The sequence below is a fragment of the Rhipicephalus sanguineus genome, chromosome 5 (genome assembly GCF_013339695.2).
Source record: "Rhipicephalus sanguineus isolate Rsan-2018 chromosome 5, BIME_Rsan_1.4, whole genome shotgun sequence".
Taxonomy (NCBI): domain Eukaryota; kingdom Metazoa; phylum Arthropoda; class Arachnida; order Ixodida; family Ixodidae; genus Rhipicephalus; species Rhipicephalus sanguineus.
The window spans coordinates 26881461-26903727 of record NC_051180.1 but is presented as its reverse complement, the minus strand read 5'-3'; the positions used below and the strand labels follow the sequence as shown (position 1 = coordinate 26903727).

Genomic DNA, 22267 nt, shown 5'->3' with positions numbered 1-22267 from the left:
TGTTTATTTGTACGTTGCTGCGGAACTTGCACAGGTACAAGTATGGCGGATAGTAAGGAAATTAATATGCACAGGAGTTAGGCAATGCTAGTCAATAACAAATTCAATTGTGTATGGCAGAGTACCACTTGGTAATAGCTCACGGAAAAAAACTGAATAGTTGAACGCTGCGGTACGTACAAAATATTGGATCAAAGTTAGTTGGGATAGGGTGCGTCGCATCGTGAAGGATTTTTATGTATGCAACCAGTGTTCTGGAAAGAAAGAAACTTAACTGAATAAACACGAATTACATCTAACTGCGTTGCTCGTGAAACCTGCGTATTTATGGCTGGTCTTTAGGGTATAACGCCAACTGTATGTCATTTATTTTACTGCTGTTCTGTATAAACTGCCGGTGGCGGCTGCTAAATTGTGTGCAGCTGATGAAGTCATCGAGTGTTACGATGCGCATGGGCAAAAGCCGCTCGCGCTATGCTTTTTATGAACGCATTTCTCAACTAGCTAGCTGTCACATAACCGTGGCGAATTTCCGGGCTTTAGGGCGGTCCGCAATTCTATGATATGTTATTGGGCTGCTCATTGAAACGCACTCCCATCATTGGAGTGAGTTTCGATGCGCGTACATTATAGGGATATTAAAGAGAAAAGTAAGTGTTCTCGTATTAGTAAGTTGCTCTTTCACGATAGTAAAAAAACACCACGCTTGCTGAGAGGAGACGCTTGGTAAAGAAGAAAACGCGTGAAAAGAAAATGCGGGTGGGCGTCGCCACCTTCAAGTTCCCACATCAGTCGTGGTGACGTCATAGATTTTGACGGCGTCTACTAGGGCCTACATAGTTTCTAATCGGCAAAAATGAATGATACTTTCTTTCGAAATAGCCAGAGGCTTAACATACAAAGTTTCAGGGAATTTCGTTGAGCCAATGTGGCCAAAATACGAAATAAACACTTTGAAATCTGTGACGTCGCCATCGGTAATTTCGGCGGAAAACTTTTCATATCGATTTTCTCATAGATTAATCAACCTATGGTGGTGAAATTAACGACACCAGAGTTTTCAGAGTATTATTTATAAGTTTAAGCTCATTTATTATTTCACTTTCTTGCTCTGTAATTGGTAGACGGCTCTGATTTTTGCCGCTGATCTTAATTGACCGCTGTGAACACAAAAACTTCGCCGGTAGGGTATCCAAGAAACACAGCTGCCGAGTCGCTGACAGCCGTGTAAACACCGTTGAGAGCTGCTCAGGAAGGAAATGGCCGCGCACAGCCTGTCGGAAGACATCAGCTGAGGCCGAGCAGAGGCCATGCCTGTTTCCGTCAGCATTCTTGCTTCATGCTGCCGCCTCTTCCGCTTCTAAACACTCGCCATAGGCTTGCAGCGCGGTTTCCTTTAGCGAAAGGTCGACGCCTTACTTTCGCGATGTATTCGAGCAGCGTCCTTGCGGATGCTCGCCGCAATCCGCGCATCGCGTGCTTTCTCACCGCGGGAAGGGCTTATCGCAATAGCGGGGTGAGGTCGTTGCGGAGTAAACAGGTAAACACGGCCGCAGTGTATACTTGGAGAAGGGTGCGCGGGTCCGTGGCTGCGCTAGCTCGCTCAGCTATTTTCGTAGGAGGCGTCGGGCACAGCGAGTCGACGACGCTGGAGCCGAACGCGCTGCCAACCAGCTTCCCGGCCCGCTAGCGCGCGCCACCGCGCGCGCACCTTAATTGTTTTTATTTTCTTGGCGACGCGGTGGTCCGTCAGCGAAACTGCGCTTTGCCCCCTCGCGTACCTTTAGTGGCCTCTCCGTGTCTTAGCCATGACCGGGCTTGACCACTGTAGGAATACAGTAGTCCAACCATGATGCCCTCGCATGTATAGGTATTTACCCGACACCAAGAAGCCTCAGACGCTTGTCATTAGTGTTGCTTTGATTAAAGGTGGTTGATTGTATAGATTACGTTTGTAATTTACTGTGACCACTGCAAGACGAATTCCTCTATCGGCGACCTTCAATTTAGTTAGCTTTGTCTCGCCGACTAAATCCCATGGCTGCGGAGTTGCTGGTCTAATCACACCGCCTTGTCTTGTGTATATCCTCTGCTGTGTCTCCTTCTTTCAAGCGTCCATTCGATTACTATTGAGTCTTGACAGAAAACCTGTCACCGCTTTCGGTTGCGTGGTGTCGTCAATTAATACGCTATCCCCCTCACCCCTTACAAAAAAAGAAAAAGAAAGAAAGTGAGAGAGAGCAGGAAGGGAAAATGCTTGGATGTCTGCAGACGAAGGCCCGGTTTGGTATACACTACACTGGGGCTTAGGGAGGAAAAAAGAGAGAGAGCGAGCTCTCGTTCCGCACGGAAGAATGCACATGAGGAATACAGTCCAATCAATCACTGAGGTCAGTGTTTTCATGGCATACGTGACTTCAGCCTTCTGCCATTTCAAAGAAAGACCGCTGGCCTTCTGACCTGCAAAATAAATCTCGTTACGCTTACGATGACTGTCCGTCCGTGCAAAGCATGGCCGGGATCGTTTTCTCTTTTACATCTATAGGATTTGTTATTCCCTATCTCAGTTGTTTCGTTTTATTGATTTGGTGCCGGTTCAATGAGCTCTAGAAGCTAAACGAAAAATAATAAATAAGTGAGGACTGCTCTAAACGCGCTGCGAGAGAGTGCGCAGTCGACATAACACTATGCATTGCCCCACGAAGCATGAAACAGGCGCGGGAAAGACGCGCGTTCTATTTCGGTTGCTGCTGTTTACGTTCCCGTCCCTCACCGGCAAAAGCCTTCTCGTTGGCATGTTCGCCTGCATTGCAGCTGTCCGTGCGAAGAAGCTGAACCCTCCGGATGGAAACATAGGTATATATGCCAGCAGACATTGAACAATGCTGTTTCAAGGATGAGCGATGTCGTTGGCACGATCCCTCGGTCGCGTGACTATACATATAATATCGCAGCTGTCTGGTGACGACGTTGTGGGTTTAGTCTCTGCCGTGACCAAACTATGTCGGCGCTACTGTAACAGGCATTCTTGACAGCATGTGTCATGCTTGCGAGATGCGCGGAGTCGACGCGCATGTGCGCCACTATAGTCAGGTCGAAATGACGAACGCGGAGTTCGTCGCCCCTTAACCATGGATTGTGTTCATGAGTTCTGCAAGCGTTCGTTCCGTTTGGACACACGGTTAAAGCCCGCCCGGCGGTGGCTGAGCGTAAAAAAAAAATAGCTTGCAGGGATCTTTATGCATTCGCTTAATTATGACTCAAAGGCGAAAACCATCTTCTTTTCTTCTCAGTCGATCGTATTGATACCCCCGCCCCCGAAAGCCTTCTGCACCTCATGTGCCTCCGTTATCGGCCCACCTGGGACCGAGCTACAATGTCATGAGATGACGTCATCTGGAGTCACTATGACGTCATTTATTTTGGCGATCTGTGACGTCGTGGGGTGGCGCATCACATTATGATTTTCTGCATCAGTCGTGTTGACGCTGACGGTCCCTTTTCGTGTTTGATGAGTCATCTAAGGCTTTCGCCTCAAACCGAAGAAATCTGAGTTGTACCTAATCGGACTATACTAAGTAGCTTTTTGCTTGAAAACATTATGGCACGTTTAATTTAGCAAACTCGAAAAAAAAAAAATCGTCGTAGTTTAAAAGTCATAAATTCTGACAAACTGAAAGCACCACAAATAAAACTCTTCGGCCGCACTCGTCGTGTATGCTGTTGGCCGCCCGCTCGAGTGGGCCGCGGACACGTTTGCCGCGTGTATCGCTGAGAGGCGCCTTGCCGGCGCCGTCAGCGCGCCTTCTTCATGTAAATAAGCTGACCGCTTATCATTACGCGAACAGCGACGTGCCTCGCGGGTGCTTCTTCTTTCTCGTTCTTACGTGCTCGGAGTGCTTCTGACTATCGCGTGTGTTAGTGGGTTTGTGTGCGCGAAAGCGCATCTTCATACAGCTTCGAGCGAGACGAGACGCGGGCGCCGTCGCAGGCGGCGGCATGCAGGCCACTTAAAGGGGTCCTCGTTGACCACTGCACGATGAAGAAATCGGTCTGGCTAGTTTGGTTTGTCTTGTTTGTTTGTTTCTTCAGTTGTTGTTGCTCGTATATCGTGGGATCGTCCGTGCTTCTTCTTCTGGTTAGCTGGCTGGCTGTAGCTGTCACGTACACGCTGAAAGTGGCTTCGGGACAAATTGTTCACGCACCACCGAACTTCAAACGCGAGTTATAACCGTGACTCCGGCCACTGGGGTTTGCTCGCGTTAACGGAAGCACCCGGATGAGGCGGATGCCCTGTCGAATTCCGCTACGTGCCAAAACCACGATATGATTATGAGGCACGCCGTACTGGAGGGCTCCGGAAATTTAGACCATCTAATGTTTCTTAACATACACTGACATCGCACAGTACGTGGGCCTCTACCACTTCTCCTCCATCGAACTGTGCCCGCCGCGGCCGGGATTGAAGCCGCGACTTTTAAGTCAGCAGCCGAGCACCGTAACCACTATACCACCGCGGCTGTCCATAGTCAGGTTATGTTACGGCGCTACTTTTAAACCAATCCTAGAGGCCTTGTCAGCCCTTTCTGCCAATCAGAGCGGACGTGATGGCGGAATCTGACAATGACTTATAGAATGACATTTCGAAAGCGCTGTCAAACGCAGCGGCAGTGCTTGTCGCAGAAATACATGTACAGTCAACCACAAAAGTTTGCGGACCACGCGAGCGCGTGCCAAACTGCCTGTCCGCGCCACCTAGCAGTACGCCATCTACATTAGACCACAGCGCTGGGCCGGAAACGGGTCTTCTTCTTATTGACAGGTATATCAGTATTCTAATGCCACGCAGAACACTGTTAGTGTGTTGTTTTCCCGCAATGCGCTTATCTGCAGTACGAGCGTCACACTTCTACTTTGATAGCAGAATCAAAGCAACCACGGCGTGCATCGAACGGTGGACCGTTGGGTGCCTATCACTTTGTGAGAAAGATTGCGACAGATAACCGTTAGTCTGACAGACTGCTCTCCAGACAGAAGCACGTAGCTACGGCTGCCGAAGAGCGCGTCGCGTTAGGAAGTGAAAGGTGTCAAATATTCGTACCCAGTGGGCAAATAGCCAGGCCATCGATTAAGGGAGGGATGCGTCTTGGGCGTAGCGCTGCTGTCGATCGCCGCTTACGTAGCGGAAATGTCGCGAAGAGGCTTTTGGCCACGCGCTCGCGTGGTCCGTAAACTTTTGTGGCTGACTGTACAAAAGCTCCCCCTTCTGTATAGCTTTCCCTTCATATTTACAGAAAAGTTTCACATTATAAGCGCCTTTCGAGTGCGGTCTTCTCTCCCGCGTACCGTTTCACCCTGCGAGCGCAATCAGCCTCACGAAATACGTGCATCGATTCATTTTATATATATAGACTCGCAGCAGTATGGCGTTCACGTTTCCACAACCGTCTCCGCTTCCTATTTTCGCTCCCTTGTAGTACTTCAGCTAAACACAATCCATGTTATGTGACTTATGGGTGCCTTATCTTCCTTGCCTGTATATATATATATATATATATATATATATATTATATATATATATATATATATATATATATATATATATATATATATATATATATAGCTGAAAAAAATCAAGCACGTAGGAAAAATTGTTCAGTAAAGGACTGACGTTTCGGCCGCGGGACCGGCCTTGGTATATATATATATATATATATATATATTGTGTGTGTGTTTGTGTGTAAGACCGCACATAATACAGACACACAGTAGCCTTTATGTCGCTATTTCTAACTTCATTCCCCCCCCCCCCCCCCCCCCCCCCAGTTTCTTTTGCATGGATTCAGTCGTCTTCTTCCTGAGCTGCTTAAGCTTACTTCCATATACCTCGTCGTTTAAGCGTTCCAGACATGCCTGTCTCAGCGGTATCCGCATTGATGTAACGCCGTCCATTAATTCTCACCCGTTGTATACGTGTCGGGAGGCACGTATTATCCTCGTTCATATGCCTGCCAGCGGTGGCCATCCATTAGTTACTCGTAATACTCGGCCGGGTCGTTAACTGCGAAGAACGATTTCGACAACATGCGTAGCCGGAGCTGCGAGGCCTCGCATTGCGAATTGCGGATGAGTGCTCTTTGCTGCGCTGCATGCGTCGCGTCGCACGAAAATTGCCGGGCGAGTTCGCGCTAGCTGCGCGTCACGTGCATGACTGGCGCGGGAAAGGGTCGCTGACGCCGCGGCGCAGGCAAAACATTCGCGCTATCGCAGCACTATGCATACGCAGCTATTCGCGTTCTTTTTTGTTGCGTTGCTTAGTTTTACATAAACTAAGCGCGACATGAATGAATAACATCTGTAGTCCTTGTTTTTCTTAACCTTATTTGTTGTATCTCAAACAGTGAAATAGAAGCCCTGGCAGCCTTCTTATTATGCTTCGTCTGACCGTTCCCCCATTTTAAGTGTGTCGTGCACGAACTTATATGTACCGAACATCGCCAGTGCGGCATCTGTTGAGCTGGGAATTCCTCTGACGTCAGAGCGTCGTATAGATGCCTCTGCTTATATCCGGTGCAGAGCGAGCGAGGAACTTTATTGAAAACGACCAAAGGGATCGGGATCAGGGGTGGAAGCGAAGAGGCTCCATCTCTTCACCCGGTCGGTCGCTCCACCCAGGTCAGAGACCCATGTTCTTTTCAACTGCATTTCGGGTCTAAAATGATCGTTCGGGGCCGTGTTGATGACGTTGTTGCGGCTGCATCTAAACAGATATGAATACCGAAGTTGAAAGGCTGTTGTATTTCCGTTTTGCTTCGATTTGTATTTGTACTGCACTTGTTGAACGTTACGTGCGCAGTTCAGACTCTTTTCTAGGAATGCGAAACCAACTCCTCGTCTGCCGGCATTGAGAGTCTGAGACCGCGCCCCACCTCGGCAGGGCATCCTTTGACCGCGGCGTCATTTGACTGAAGAGGGGTGATTCGCTGCGGTTCTGTTGTGCTTATGAAAGTGTTATTACGTCGACATGAGGGGACGGACTGTCTGCCTACATGTTTAAAGAGACGCTCGGGAGATCCCGTCAAGAGCCAACGTGCGTCCTTACATTGCGATGTTTCTTGTTCTTTCTTTGTTCTATCTGCACGAATATAAATTTTTCCCTTTTTCTAACCAAATTTGAGTTTTGTATTTCTTCAATCATTTGCAAAGGCTGTCTGTGTGTGTTGCGGGTATCGGGGTGCAGGCGGGAAAATGTATCATTGCTATCGCGAAGTCAGCACTCGAACAGATGGAGTTTACAGCTTCGAATTATTTACTCTCTCTAGATTTTCGTCACTTGGCGCTTCCGCGTTCGGTATCATAAGTTGGCTAAATGTGGTTCGTGATCGGGACTGGGCTTTGTCGAGCTTTGCGGGCAGATTGATCCCGTTGATGTTTTCAATTAAACGGTGTCTGAAGCAACACGTTCACACAGTGGTTCTCTGGGTGTGAGCTAAACCTTGCGCTGTGATACACGATGCACATAACTCTACGCTATGCCTCAAAATGAGATGGCGGTTGTAGCTTGTAAAACACGAGTAACTGTTATTATTATTGTCATTATTGCTTTTTAGGGTGTCGCACGATGTAATGCAATATGAAGCGCGCGAACGTGACTTCGTTGCGTCGTTTTTGTTCGTGTACAAGTTAGTGAGTGAGGGGAGTATAATATAGGGCGTCTTGACCGATAAAGTATGCCTTGTGAGTCCTTAGCGTGTATTCTTCCTTATTCTCCTTTTTCTTGCCTGCTCTCCTCTCTGCGCACGTTTTATGTGACTTGGGTGTGTCGACGGGGCCCTCGGGCGGTGGGACTCGCGGTCTGCAGGTCGAGCCATTACCGGGTCCGTGCATTAGCCAACCCCGCCGTTGCACTTGGGCGGCTCGCTTTGTGCGTGCCTCGGAAACTGACGACACGGTGATTTTTTTTTCTTCCATTCATCTCTTTGTGCTCGCACTACATTCCTGCAGAAACCGATTGTCATCTTTATCATCGTCCGTGTATTTATATGCATTGAAACGTGGACGTCGCGCTTCCACCGTAACGAATGGAAAGCGCATGAAACTTAGACACGCAACTGCCCGATAACGGGGTCGAAGTGTCGAAGCATCTGTCAGCAGCAAAATTAAGTATGCAATTCACACACACGTTGGGAATCACACTTGCGCACGCTGCGTGGTGTATCCTCCTGGCATGTGTGTTCGTCGCCATGCTACCGCCTCAACTTCGCCTGCAAAAATGCAGATTTTTCACTACAAACCGTGGTATAGCACACATAGTCCACCGGCAGAAATACATCCTCCGGTATTGGTCAGCTGCCAGCTCGTAAAATGGTCACGTGCTACGTGACGTCAGGAGGCAGAAAAATGAGTGTTCCACACTCGCGAGTATATTACTCTGCTGATTACCAGGCTTTTCACACCGACGCTCTACCACATCACATGGGAGTGCACGGCTCATACCGAAGAGCAAGAGGTGGATAACACCAGATTGAGGTGGGAGGCATTGCTGTCCAGCCCTGCCCTCGGGGACCAGCTCAGGCTGGTCCGGAGGGCCGAAAGGATGGCGAGGGCCAGCGGTGCCTTGGAATAGGGGCCCGACCACACAGCGTTGCCTTGTTTTCGAGGCAACGAAGTCTCGCGCAAATAAAGTTTTGTTCTTCCACACTCGCCGTCATTGCCGCGAGCGGCGCTGATTGACATTCCCTGGTTCAAATGCGCAGATATACCCGATTAAGTGGACGGAAGGATGACCGCCGCCGTAGCTCAATTGGTCGAGCATCGGACTCGTTATTCGAAGGTTGCAGGTTTGGTCCCTGCCGCCGGCAAGTTATCTTTCCGTCCACTTTAATTTCTTTCCAGTTATAAGACAATTACTACAAATCACATCCCCTATACTTTGCTTGGCTTGATTGTCTGTCAGTTCTCATTAATGTTGTGTTAACAAAGAAAAACGCGCCCTTAAAGATTTCTCTTCTTTCGTTCATCGTCCGGTATATTGTGGGATAGGTAGGTAGGTAGTAAACTTTATTCGGGTCCAGATGAATCTCCACCCCGTTTCTATAGGGGCAAGACTGCGGGCCGCTCCCACGTTGGGACGGGAAGGCCAAGTCTCACCGCCGCATAGAAAAACTTAATTTGTTCCATTATTAGTCTGGCTACTAGCTACTACGGTGTTTTGGAAACAGCAGGGACGTTCTTCGTAGCGTTACTAACGAGGACACGCCACAATTCTTAATGGGCGCTATGTCAACCCTGCGTATACAAAAGTTACAAAACGGGGTCAGTGCTACGCAATATCTTCGGGTGCGGAAAGTTTCTTGCAACGGAATAGGTTCAGTGAACTGTATTTCGACTCCTCTGAACTTTGAGATCCATCATAAGCAAAGAGAGTCCGACGAGAACAACGTTGAGATATACTAGGCTCATCCGTGCTGTTGCTTGACGGGTTGGCGGATGACCCATCGTACTCGGTGAGTGGCGAGGACCTCCTTGAGACGGCGAAGCCGTCGGCGGTCGCGGGCCAAAGAAAGCGGATCAGCTGCTCTGCGGCGGCCGAGGCAAGGCATCCTTGGCTGCCTGCCTGCCCGCTTCTCTTTTTCGCTCACGTGTAGCCGCAAGAGCAAGAAAAACGAAGCCGTCCTCGGCGTACTACGTCGGTCGGCAGGGCGCGGCGTCGCGTCTGGGCCTCGTGCAAGGCGGGTCGGGGAACGGGCCGAATGGCACGCCGACGCATCACGGGCCTGCCTGCGCGTCTGGGTTTCGCCACGGCGAGCCCCCATTTCCTCCTCTCTCAGTTGTGTCTCTCGCGAACACTCCCTCGCCAGCAGCAGCAGCCGCACTCCAGTTCTGCCGGAGCTTCCGCACAGGACGGTGCGATCTGATCGTTCTCGTATTCCGCTCACTCCTCCCGTGCATAGAGGTGTAGATACCTGCTAGCGACGCGCCGATATCCTCTTCGTTTTCATTTCTTTTTTTATCTCTCGCATCTCCGGTTCTGGTGTGTCTGTGCTGTGTTTCTGGCGTCCATACCTCGGAGCGTACGCCTGTTACTTTTCGAGCCCCGCCGCGTGTGTGTGTCTTTCTTTAGGTTTGCGTAGTTTGTATACGTTTACCGTGCACTTGTTGAAACTGTGACGAAGCAAAAGGAAGAGGCTTGTATAGGGAGTAGCAACCAATCCTCGTTGTGTCGGGCGTGCTGCCCGGTGGTCTTCACATCTGGCCAGCGGCCCACGCGAGCTCCAAACAGCGCACCGTTCGCGGTGCACGAACAACTGTGGTCGGCGATTGTCGTGCCTGTTGTCGCGATGCCGCATAAGGACGAAGAGGAACCACAAGCTGGCGGCAGCGCCGGTGGGTACAACAGTTTATCTCCATTATTTCTCTCACGCGCGCTTTGCTCCTTTATTTAGTCAGTCCTCACGTATCTGCACTGCCTCTGCGATCAGACGGAAGTTGTTCACAGTAGTGCAATAGTCATGTTAACCATACTTCGCGTAAGGTTAACATGTACCTTTTTCTAACATGTAGCGTACCTTTGTCTACGCTGCTATGAATTTTTCTTTCTTTTTTCCTTTACACTACATAAAAACAATCGTAGGTATAAAGAGTGTACCAACAAAAATTACGACTGAAACAACGAAAGAGAATCCGCGCGATAAGTAAGAAAATGAACAGAAAAGTCGAGTATAAGATAATAAAAAATATGAGACACGATTGCGCTAAAGATAGAAATAAACAAGGCAATTTCTTTGAGATATGTGGAAAAACAAGGATGGTATACGTGAAAGAAAAGAAAAAAAGAGAGAGAGAGATACGAAGAGGAAAGGCAGGGAGGTTAATCAAGCTTTGGCTCGGTTGGCTACCCTGAAATCTGGTCACGTTCATGTGCTTGGTGTCATGAGGAACAAACGCAGACGCATCAGAACAGCAGGCATCAAAATTATCTTGAGTGTCATGTAGTTTTGTTTCGTTGTATACATACTAAAGAATTTCACTGCAGCCTTTCTGTGTGCGTCGTGTGCCATTCGTGATAGCGCACGTGGTCGGCCGGCGTTGTTCAAGCGTATTTATACCCTCAGTGCCCTCACATATGTTCCTCCTTTCACAACTATTGCCGTGAGTTGTGGCAAAAGCGTGGACCCGACCACCTCATAGCTTGGCTGTTGCTCCCAAAATGTCGCTTCCTCGACGATATCCTTGCGCTCGTTTAGTGTGATGGCTTGAATCGACTGTCGCATCGCCACAATGCGATGCACGTTCGCAAAAGCAGCTTCTAACACAGTCAAGAGAGGGGCAGAGAGGGCAAAATTATAATAAAAACATTCTACAGCTAAACAACGTAAAATAAAATTCTAATTTTTCGTAATTGGCCCCTTTTAGCCTATCCCAGCGACCTCCAATTAGTCTTGTATCGTGTCAGCTGTCTCCACATATCCAGCACCGTGTAAACTTGCTAATCTGATCAGGCCATATGTAGTTTTTTGCACTGTCGACGTTGCTTTTCTTCTTTTGAACCCGCCGGGGTGGTCTAGTGGATATGGTGCTTGACTACTGACTCGAAGGTCGCAGTATCGGCCGCCCCCCTAACCATCTGAGGAGACCGCCAAGTCTGCCCCATACGTTTACTCTCTCGGACTTGTGCCGTCATTACTAAGGTGCCGATTTACGGCCATGCAGGTTTTGGACGATAATGGAGGGCGATGACCAATGATATTGCATTCCAAGAACTGTTTACGTCCCACCCAAGAACTGTTTACTTCCAACATGACCACGCCCACCCCTCATCTACGCACGCCTATGTGTGCAAGTATGGCAAGCACGTCTCCCAAACCTGCAGCCTTTGGCGTTGGTTGTTACACGGCGCGCGATTACGAGAACAGTGATGACCGTATACAAGGGCCTCGGTCATTGCGCATGCACAGTAATGGCGTCGGAAGCGGCTGTCGCATGCAGTGAGTTAACGACCGTCAAGGTGATGAACGCGTGGCCGTGGCAGAGAAACGCTTGCAGCGGAGTGAAGTATTGGTAACTGCCACGCCAACATCGATATACCGACAGTTTCGACTGTCTCATTTCGTATTGTGCGGCTGAAATTACAATTCAGAGATGTGGCCAGGGAAAGCGCGAAGTGTTCGCACTTTTGGGACGCGATGGCCGAAGCCTGTTTTTACGCGTAAATGGATACGTGACTCATTAATAACGTCACTGAAGAATTCTTGATGAAAGGAAGGACGTTCTGGAAGGCCGTGCGCAGAAGAGAGAGAGAAGTAGGGGAGGGGGGGGCGACCTCACACTTATATGAGGTCGTAAATACTGGATAGCGCGGATTCGACACAGGACAAAGAACACAAGTGCACAGGACAAGCGTTTGACCTGTGCATTTGTGTTCTTTCTTTGCCCTGTGTCGAATCCACGATATCCAGTATTTAAGTTTATGAACCAACTAGCCCAGCTAAAATTTTTGTTAAGTTATATAAAGTCATTTGTTCCGTTAGCATTTCGGCCAATGAAGGGGAAATGATTGTTCATTTTCAATGTCAGTTTAGTGTGCTCTGACGTGCGCCTTGCTGTAATACTGCCAAGAGCAAGCAGTGAAAAATGAAAACGCATTAACGGTGAGAGAAAGAGCGGGAAGCAGACACGCAGTGCTCTCTCTCTTCTCTCTTCGTACGTGACTTGATAAACGTTTATGTCCTGCGGAATGGTGGTGGAAGAGGCTGGGCGATTACGTTGCGTGGCAGCGGAGAATTACGCCCTCGGCGGCGTGGGTGGCTTTCCCCACGTCTTCGCGTAGCGATTGTTATCGCTGTAATCCTTCCGCGATGTTTACTGCGACCCTCGGCGACTTCGGAGAACACCGCGGAATGGAAAATAACTGGCCGTCACGACGCCTGGAGGATGGCGACTTGGATGGCGCTCTAGGCTGCATTGTTTTGTATGCCCTCGCTCCGAAGAAGCGAGTTCTTTGTAGTGACCGTCCCGAAGGTGTGTCTGGGTGATAAGGAACAATTGATCGCTCAGGATTATTGTACGGTTAACCCTGGTCTTCTATATAAAGTGCAGCCGAAGTTGCAGGGTCGCGTTTAGTGGCGTTCACGTTGGGCATTGACCGCGCCGTGTTACAGTCCGAGCCGCACCTTTCAGCCGCAACAATGACACCACTGGCACGCAAGAAGAACAGTGACCCCGCAGCATGCTCACAGTTCGCCTTTAAAAATGTTGATCGGCACTAACCATTTATACCACATAAGTTTGATTATATATATACATCTCTTTAGGTTGCAAACTATAAAAAGTTTATACAGGTGGTGGTTGATAACAAGGCATAACGGAATGAGCCATAATCTCTCGACAGGTCACGAACTTGTAAATAAATCCTTTTATAGTACTTTCTGTGGCCCTATACCGTACCACGGAATAAAGTATACTATTCCGATTTCTCCGTGTCGTCACGCTTCGCGCCGCCGGCGCTGCGCCTGTTGGGGCCCTAACGTATTTCGAAATAGCCAATCAGGGAGGACCAACACGGGATAGTAATTCGTAGTATATAGAACCCCGCTGTTACGTTCCTCACTGCTGCGATTTCCCGGCTGTTACGTCGTTTTCCGCCGGTCCCGGCATAGCTCCCATAGGATACAATGTATTGGGAACCCCGCTGTTACGTCGTAACTGTCGGACCGTTCCCGTATGATACGTCGCGAAGTGCGCCCGGAGCCGACCGAGTGACTACCAAAGAGAGCGGCCATGGCGCATTTTCACGCAGCTTGGCCTCGTTTGACCGTAATATTAGCCGCATGAGAGGCGTAAGCAACAGAATCTTTCAATTGATGCAAACAAAAGCATGGCCTTCGAGATTCAAATTGCAAAGATGGCGTCTATGACGTAACTGCTCGCGAAAGCAAGGCCTTTGAGATTGGCATTTACTATTGACAAAAGCATAGCCTCTGAGATTTGCATTGCACAAACATGGCGTGTATGACGTAATTGCTTGCGAAAGCAAGGCCTTCGAGATTGGCATTCACTTCTGCCATCGCGTTGGCGTAGACTCATCATCATCGTTATTTGTCGGAGAACGGGAGGAGTTCGAGCTGGTTGGAGCTCGCATGGTCGTGCGTGCGGTTCGCGGTCGGACTCGCCGCGCCGGTCGTGATTGCGTGTGCTTAGTTCTTTCATGCCTACAGCTGTTGGTGTTAAAAAAATCACATACGTTGATTACATTTCTGTAGATAAGGCCGTCCTAAGCTCCGCGTTTCTATCCATCGACTAGATCGCAGCTGAGCGCGCCAATTTTCGTGCTGCTCGTAAAAATTGAAATAAAATTCTGTACCACTAAATATTTTGCCGTTTTTCCTGTTTTTCGGCTCTTACGTTTCCCGTCTCTTACGTTTATTTCCTTCGGTCCCTTCAAAAACGTATCAGCGGGGTTCTACTGTATACGGTGTAGGCCCGCTAGGCTACAGTTCTTGTGTAGCTGCGAATGTTTATATATTTATATATGTATGCACAGCTTCGGTTCTTCGTTTCCTCCCTTACAAAAATGCATATAGACTGTAAACCATTTTTTAGAAAGTCTATAGACTTTCCAAACCTATTTTTGTATGGGTTGTGCCTTCAGTCCCAGAAGATGGCCCCCCCCCCACTGAAGCGACGGTAAAGCTACGTCTTTACGGGCATTGCTGCGTGCTATGCACGGCGTGGTAGTATGCAAATTTGCTGGGGGATGCGAGAGAAAAGGAAAATGTATAAAAAAGCGCGCGTTAAGCCGCGTTGATTAATGCGACGCGTCTGTGGAAGGTCGCCGCGGCACCTAAGCTATAGCGCGCGTTGACGACCATTAACGACCTTGGAGTTCAGGAACCGCAAAGCGGCCGCAATGCGGTGTTGATGCAAGGGTTATCATTAGGGCTAAACGCGGTCGGCTGTCTCGCGGTTATCTGACCTGCGCTGATGTCGTGGAAAGATAGCATATAATTTCAAGAGTAGGAGACGCGCCTCTCTCGCGTGCTTGAATAGGCACACGCATCAGAGGGTTAGTCTACGAAGTGGCAGTGCAAAAACATGAAAGTTGCTCTTAATTGGCCCATCGCTCCCCGAGCAGGTTGAGGAAGCGAATATTGCTGGCGTAGGGTTCGTACACCCAAGGAGAGAATTTTGCGGACTGCTGTTAAAACTGAACTTTGTCTGGTGGTCAAAATATAGTTTGGTTGAAGTGTGTACTTAGTATCATATATCTATCGCTGCTGGTCTAACACTGTTTTAATACTTTTTGTATATATATTTTTCTCTATGCAGTAGGCGTGCATGAGCCTATACCTCGTATACCCTTTTGTTTTCTGTTTCGTTTTGAAGAAAGCTACATACACCTAGTGATAAACCTATGTGATACCTCATAAATAGTAAAATGTATTTTCAAGGATGTTCAGTCAAAATTGAATTGTATTCAATGTAAAAATATTTTGTTTCCTTTTATGTGTGCCTGTATACAGTTACGAGTAAATATAGCTTGGCTAGTCGCATCCGGCTCCTGCTGTCGCTAAAACCGGGCTGTTTCGCAGCCTGGCAGGTGTTATTTCTCACTTTCGTGCATAAATCTTTATATATATATATATATATATATATATATATATATATATATATATATATATATATATATATATATATATATATATATATATATTGCAGGCTGCAGTAAGCTGCATAACGACGTGGTTTTTTTAACTCACTACTTTCATCTGTGGCGACACATGCATCGCGAGATTCTCGTGTTCGCGGTGATCCGTCATCGCTGCGCAAAAAAAAAGGCTCTTCTCGTAAAGAACACCTGCGGGTTCGCAAACACGGTTGCGAATGCCGTTACACCCTTGTTCAAACATCGTATCTTAAAGTTAAAAAAAAATTATTGCAGCGTTTTACGCGCCAGAACCACGATATGATTACGAGGCGCGCTGAGTATATAATAGTGTGGGACACCGGATTGATTTCAACCACCCGGGGTTCTCTAACGTACATTTAAATGTAACTACACCGATGCTTTTGTTTTTCGCCCCTATGCAAACGAGGCCGCCGTGAATGGGAACTAGAACCGCGTCCTCAAGCTTAACAGCGCAACACCTAAACCGCTTAACTAATCCACGGCGGGTGTATAGAGTTACGACTGACTGCGTCCGAAGGTGTTTTTCGACTGAATTAATGTAGGTTTTTAGCACCTGCAGTATTCCGGTTTACGCAGGGGGGTTTACGGAATACCGGGTTACCGGACGATGGTATCGACATCTTGTGACGTTTCGTGCAACCACTGTGATAGGCAGGTTTGCTTGTTTCCGCCTAGTGGTTTTGAGGAAATGTATTGAGGAAATGTATTTAGCGCCAGCACTAAGTTTTATAGTATCGCTGTAGTTAGTTATAGTATCATTATAGTTCATTACGCACGCTACAGCTATATAACAGTGTCCTGCGAAAAGGGCGACGCATCGATAACGTAATGGGCCGGAGGGAGCTGCGTGTCCTCTCGCGCGTTCGCGCTCTCCGCGTCCTGCCGTATACCGCGACACGGCGGCGCCAACGTTACGGTGTCCCTAATGTTTCCCATTCTCGCTCTTTCGCTTCTTCTCTATAAAGGGAACACGCTTCTATAAATACCGAAGCGTTGTGCCAGGAACGATGCATATACCGTGACTCCGCCTACTCATACGTGCCCGGGGTACGACGCGAAGGTAGTTCCTGTTTTCTCACTTGGAGGTTATCGCTTTTGTTCCTTTTCTGACCTTGATTGTGTTCGCGAGCGGCGTTCCCTCGCCGCCGCGTTGCCACGGTTACACGCAGGTCGACTCGCATATTTGCGCCGCTTTGCGAGGACCTTTTTTTATAGTGCTGGCATGTCTTCTGCCCTCTTAGATGCAATTCAGTGTTTGAAAAAAAAAAACTAGTCCGCCGTGGTGGTGCAGTGGTTACGGTGCTCGAATTCTGGCACGAAGGTCTTGGGTTCGATTCCGGCCGCGGCTGTCGCATTTCGATGAAGGCGAAAGGCTAGAGGCCCGTGTACTCTGCGATTCCTGTGCGTGTTGAACACTAGACGGTCGAAATTTCCGGAGCTCTCCATTACGGAGAGAGAGAGAGAGAAAAAAAAAAAGGCAAAGGAGAGGCAGGGACGTAGGGTAGCTAACCAGGTTGCGCCCGGTTAGCTACCCTACACGGGGGGAGGGGAAAGGTAGGAAAAGAATAGAGAAAGGAAAAAGAAACGAGAGGAAAGTAATACGCTCGCATGCATAAGCAGCGTTCCTGCACTATGGCGTGCCTCATAATAACATCGTGGTTTTGGCACGTAAAACCCCAGATATCATTATTAAAAACAACTGTAATGTTTTTAGTAGCGTGCCCGTTAAAGAAAACCAGGTGGTCAAAGTTAGCCCGCAATTCACCACTGCGATGTGGCTTATAATCATAGCGCGGTTATGGCATACGCAAACCCCAGAAACATTAATACGAATTTTGTTGGTCAGCATTCGCAGCCGCGGTATCGGATGTTGCAACCTGGCAGCAGCCGTGGTTTGACGACTTCACCGCCTGCTGTTTATGTGTGTTGCCACGTCGGCGGCAAATACCTGCTGTGGCGCTAGTATACGGAGCGTCGTCTGTCGAAGGACCGTAGAGAATTTCAACGTTTTAAAGCTGAGCGTTGTTGCGTGCATGCGCTGGCGTCACAGCAGCTCATTATATTGGTCTCGCAGGTGGGAACCGTTAAAGCTGCTGATTATGTTTCGAGGCCTGTCGTTAAGTGCTTTTGGATGGCTCTTTCTTTCTCGGCGTTGCCGCTAATTCTACAGTTACGCAAGACATTTCGTCGTAAAAATGTACTTTTTGATAATCGATGGTGTCGTTGCTTTGGCGGTTCGGAGGCTTCTTCCTTCTGCGTTGCGTTCGAAGCCGTTTCTTCTTCAGGCGGCGTTCATTTTGTGCGCCAAAGACATGTCGGAACACTTTTAACCTTGTGTAGGCTGACACAACTGCGCCAGTCGCTAAATTCGTTGCGTGGGCCTCATCGGTTTTTGTGGCCTTATGTGCGTTGCGGTTCGCTGCCGTTGACATCCGCCACGATATGTATAATGCCCTAATCAGCGACTGGATCTGTCGTGTTGACACGAGCGATGGAGCGATGGAAATAACTTTATTGAGAGGTGCCGCAAGTTTAAAGAGTCCTGGGCTCAGGTCTCCCACGACGGGAGTTGTCTCAGAGCCGCTTCGCGGTCCCGTTGGACGGCCCAGAGTTGGTCGCCGAGGTCTGAGGTACGCAGCGCAGCGGCCCAACTCCGCGAGAAGGTCTCGGGGTGTGGCTCGTTTCTGTACCGGGCTTGACATTCCCACAGCATATGTTTGAGTATTGCTGTGGGTCTAGTCATTTTATTTTGCTACAAAAGTGCTGTCATCACGTCGTTTATCGAGCTTTCGTATAAGTGACTTAATCTCTTTTCATACAATACAAGCTCGTCTGTGCTTGACTTCTCTTTTTATAGTGAAAGCCGAGAGCAAAGGTTAATCTATACACGTCAAGCACCCCGTTCTCCTTTGACGTCCTGTTTCTGATTTTTGGGGCATGTCTCTGCAGCTCTAAGTTGCGTTCCTCGGCCATTTTATATAGACATACGTTATACGCCGCAAACTGAGTGCACGACGTTGCCGTGATGCCGCCTCGCTTCCCATCTCCCTCCGTACAAATTTCACGCGCTGTTTCTATTCCTGCCACGTCTACCTGCGGCGCGCGTCGTCACCATGGTGATTGGCACTGGCTGTCGCCGTGATTTGCGGAAGTCTCGTGGCGTCGCCTTGTCGCGCGAACTGGCTTCGTTAGAGCGTCCAGATTTTAGGTGCAAACCCACGCATTTCGACGGTTGGAAGGAATTCACAAACCCCACGGGGGTACTTGGAATGCGTTTTGTGCTGTACATGAATTCGATGTTGCAGTCTCGGCGCGTAATCAGCGGGGCGTCGTTAAGACCCAAGACGAACGTTTCCCTGGCTCCTTCCCAAACGAGCCACGACTTGGTATATTGCTCGCGCCTTTCAGACTCCTATTCCCCACTGCCTCTTTGGCCGCTACCTCGCGTGTCAGCATCCACTACTCGCATTCGAGTGTGATTGCCCTTGATTGCTGGGTGGTGCCCCAGCATTGCTCACTCTGCAAAGGACGCCCGCTGCCTGTCTTGCGAGCGCGCTTTTAACACATTGTGTGCACATCTCGATTATTCTGCAAAACGCTTAATCACTCGGCACAGCTCTTCAACTCGGACGACGACGATGTTGATGATGTTTCTGCTGCCACTATTGTTGCTGTTCTTGAAGCAGATGATTGTGATGATAATGATGATGATTTTTATGACATCTTCTTCATAACTAATTTTGATGGGGTGCCGAACCAGTGTCCGCCTGTATATACTTTATGTATAATATTCTGGGTTGTACTGTGTACCCACATTGCAATCAGCCCACCTAGGGGTTGGCTAACTTCCTACCACCCCGACAAATTGCATCGGTGCGCTGCTAAGGTGCCTTGATCTTGAATTGATACCAAGCCGGTGACATGATGCGAGCTTCGCGGCCGGGCCTTCAGGTGTCGCCCCCATCGAAACGACGACAGCGCACCGCCGGCAGCGGTAATCGAAACGCCATCTAAGCCTTTTTTTCGCCGATTTTATTTGTAAGACTCCAGGTCAATATGCACGAAAAACCGTTTCTCATTTAATTTTATGTTGTCAGAAGCGTGTATAGCGCGAAGGCTAAAAAGATTTGAAAGTGACGCACTTTTGTAGCAGCGCAAACCAGAAAGCAAACAGTCACGCCGCACTGGTGGCCGTTAAAGGGACGCGGATATGTTCATATCAGTTACGGACAGTTTGCTGAATACTGTGAACGAAGTGGTGCGACATCTTGAGCAGCATAAGTGCAGAGACTTTAGCGGTATACCTTTCTTATACCAGCGAAGGCTTCGTGCAGTTCGGTGTATTTATCATCCAACGCTGGGCAGCTTCTGTGCTCCGGACATCTGTGGTGGGGCTATGCGTAGTACGTACCTTCTTTGCATATAAATGCTTATGCATGCATGTTATTCACTGGTATACATGCTAAAACGCTACTTACGTGTCGTTCGCTTTGTGTAAACATCGATGCAGTCGCAATAAAATAATTTATTGCAGCAAGTTTGTGTGATCAGCGTTGTCATTTCGCTCGACCTGTATGCGGCAGCACTACCCTACTAAAGTAAGTATGTAAGATACTTGTGAGTACCTAATGAGTAATTGATCACAGTGTACGTTATGGAAACGAGAGAAATTCAGGGAGGGCGGAGAGGGGGCTGCCGCAGCGAGCGGGGGACAGCAGCGACGCAGAAGCAGACGACGACGGCATCGTCTGCTATGCGGAATGCCCGCCGCCATATCAAAGCGCCCTTGTGCGTTTGAAACGTATTTCATTTTACACACAGCTAAAAAATCTACAAACAATATTCGTAGTTCTTAAAACTAAATTGCATGTGAAAGATGATAAATCTTTTTCTGTTGAGAGCAAGATAACATTTTTAATTGTTTTTGCAACTGCCGTTAGAATCCAGACGGCGCTACCATCGTGTCCAAACTTCGTCCCCATTGGCTCTATGGACATGTCACTCCCTTGTTGATACCATTATTATACACGTGTTCATTCAAGATCATACCGCATGATCGCTCGTCTGTTCGATTGAGATTGTAATTCCTTATTTCTCAGCGCTAATGTTCTTAACCCTTAGCACTTATACGTTTGCATACATCAGCTCAGGGATACTCTGCCAATTCTGCGGCGGTGCATGCGCCTCAGCTGCAGTACTCATTGCAGTGTGCTGCGACAACGGTCCTCGCAAGTTGCCCCTGCGAACGGCCACTCGAGAGAAACCCCGTCGCTTAAGTGTCTTCGAGTAGATTATGAAAGTGCTTGATTACGAAGCATGTAGCTCGGCGATCTCTTTACTGGCATAGACGATAAGTGCATGCCTACCTGGCTCGAAACACGACGCTGCTTTTCACTAAGCAGGAACAATTAAGCTTAGTTGCAAGTGCCGTCATGCAGCCTGTTCAAAAGTAGGTTCTAAAATCATTTCATATAACAATGACCATAATTGTCATTGACATAACGAGGGGCCAGTGACGAACCGGGCGTCCCTGATGCACCGCTGTCGACTATAGAGTGCCTCGGTGCGCGCGCCTCCGGAGCGCGCGGGCATCAAGGCACCCTACTGTCGACTACTGCGGTTGTATCGGCCAGTCAGTCAGTCAATGAACTTTATTTATAAATTGTCCTGAGGAGCCGATTCCCCTCAAGAGGGAGGGTCGGCTGCGGGCCGCACCCACGTGGGGACAGGAAGAGCGAGCCCCTCCGCCAAATTGCGGGCCCTCTGGACAGCCCGGATTTGGACCTCCCGGTCCGAGCTGGTGATTGCCGTCCTCCAGGCGTCCTCTGTGCTGAGATTCTCGCAATCGCGCAGCGCCGTGCATTGCCAGAGCATGTGGGCTAACGTGCCGCGGTGCTAGAAAGCAGTCTTAAGAGACTCTCTGTCTCAAGTCGCTCAGCGTTCGATAGTGCCGCTGCTTTCTTCTTTCTTTCTCTTACGTCATAATTACATATCACATATACCGATTGATTGATTGATTGATTGATTGATTGATTGATTGATTGATTGATTGATTGATTGATTGATTGATTGATTGATTGATTGATTGATTGATTGATTATAACAACCAGTCACTGGTTGCTGCTAGGCTTGAACTCCCTATGATGCAGAACTACGGGTACGCGAGAAGGCCGCTGTGGGTTTCCTTCAGTCTCACGTTATATTTCTCGGATCTTACAGTGTCTGGAAAGCGGTGCGCCCATTTCTGACAATTTCATCCATTCGTTCATTGAATGACGGAAGGGCAATTTGAGGGCTCGTTTGTTTGTTTGGCACAACGTTAACGAAAGCCAACTCACTTATGATTAATATTTGCGATATGCCTTCCTTCTTTGGTCCCTTTCCAAACTCTCTCTCTCTCTCTCTCTCTCTCTCTATATATATATATATATATATATATATATATATATATAGATAGAGAGAGAGAGAGAGAGAAAGAGAGAGAAGAGACACAACTATGCCCTGACGAAGACCGGTCCTCCGGTCGAAACCGTTGGCAAATAAAATTAAGACAACCGCTTAGTTGTGTCTCTTCTCTTC

General features: G+C 48.5%; 1 protein-coding gene across 9 annotated transcripts in view; it reads left to right on the top strand.

Annotated features, from left to right (window-relative positions):
* LOC119393392 (AMP deaminase 2) overlaps positions 1-22267 on the top strand; it is a 90405-nt gene that overhangs the window by 16628 nt on the left and 51510 nt on the right. Inside the window, exon 1 of one of the 9 annotated variants that reach the window (XM_037660380.2) lies at positions 10050-10386. The exons of the other annotated variants lie outside the window; for them this stretch is intronic. Within the exon in view, the coding sequence (XP_037516308.1) occupies positions 10341-10386 (46 nt within the window). The 5' untranslated portion in view covers positions 10050-10340. Of the gene's footprint in view, positions 1-10049; positions 10387-22267 lie in introns of those variants that run through there. 9 annotated transcript variants of the gene reach the window in all.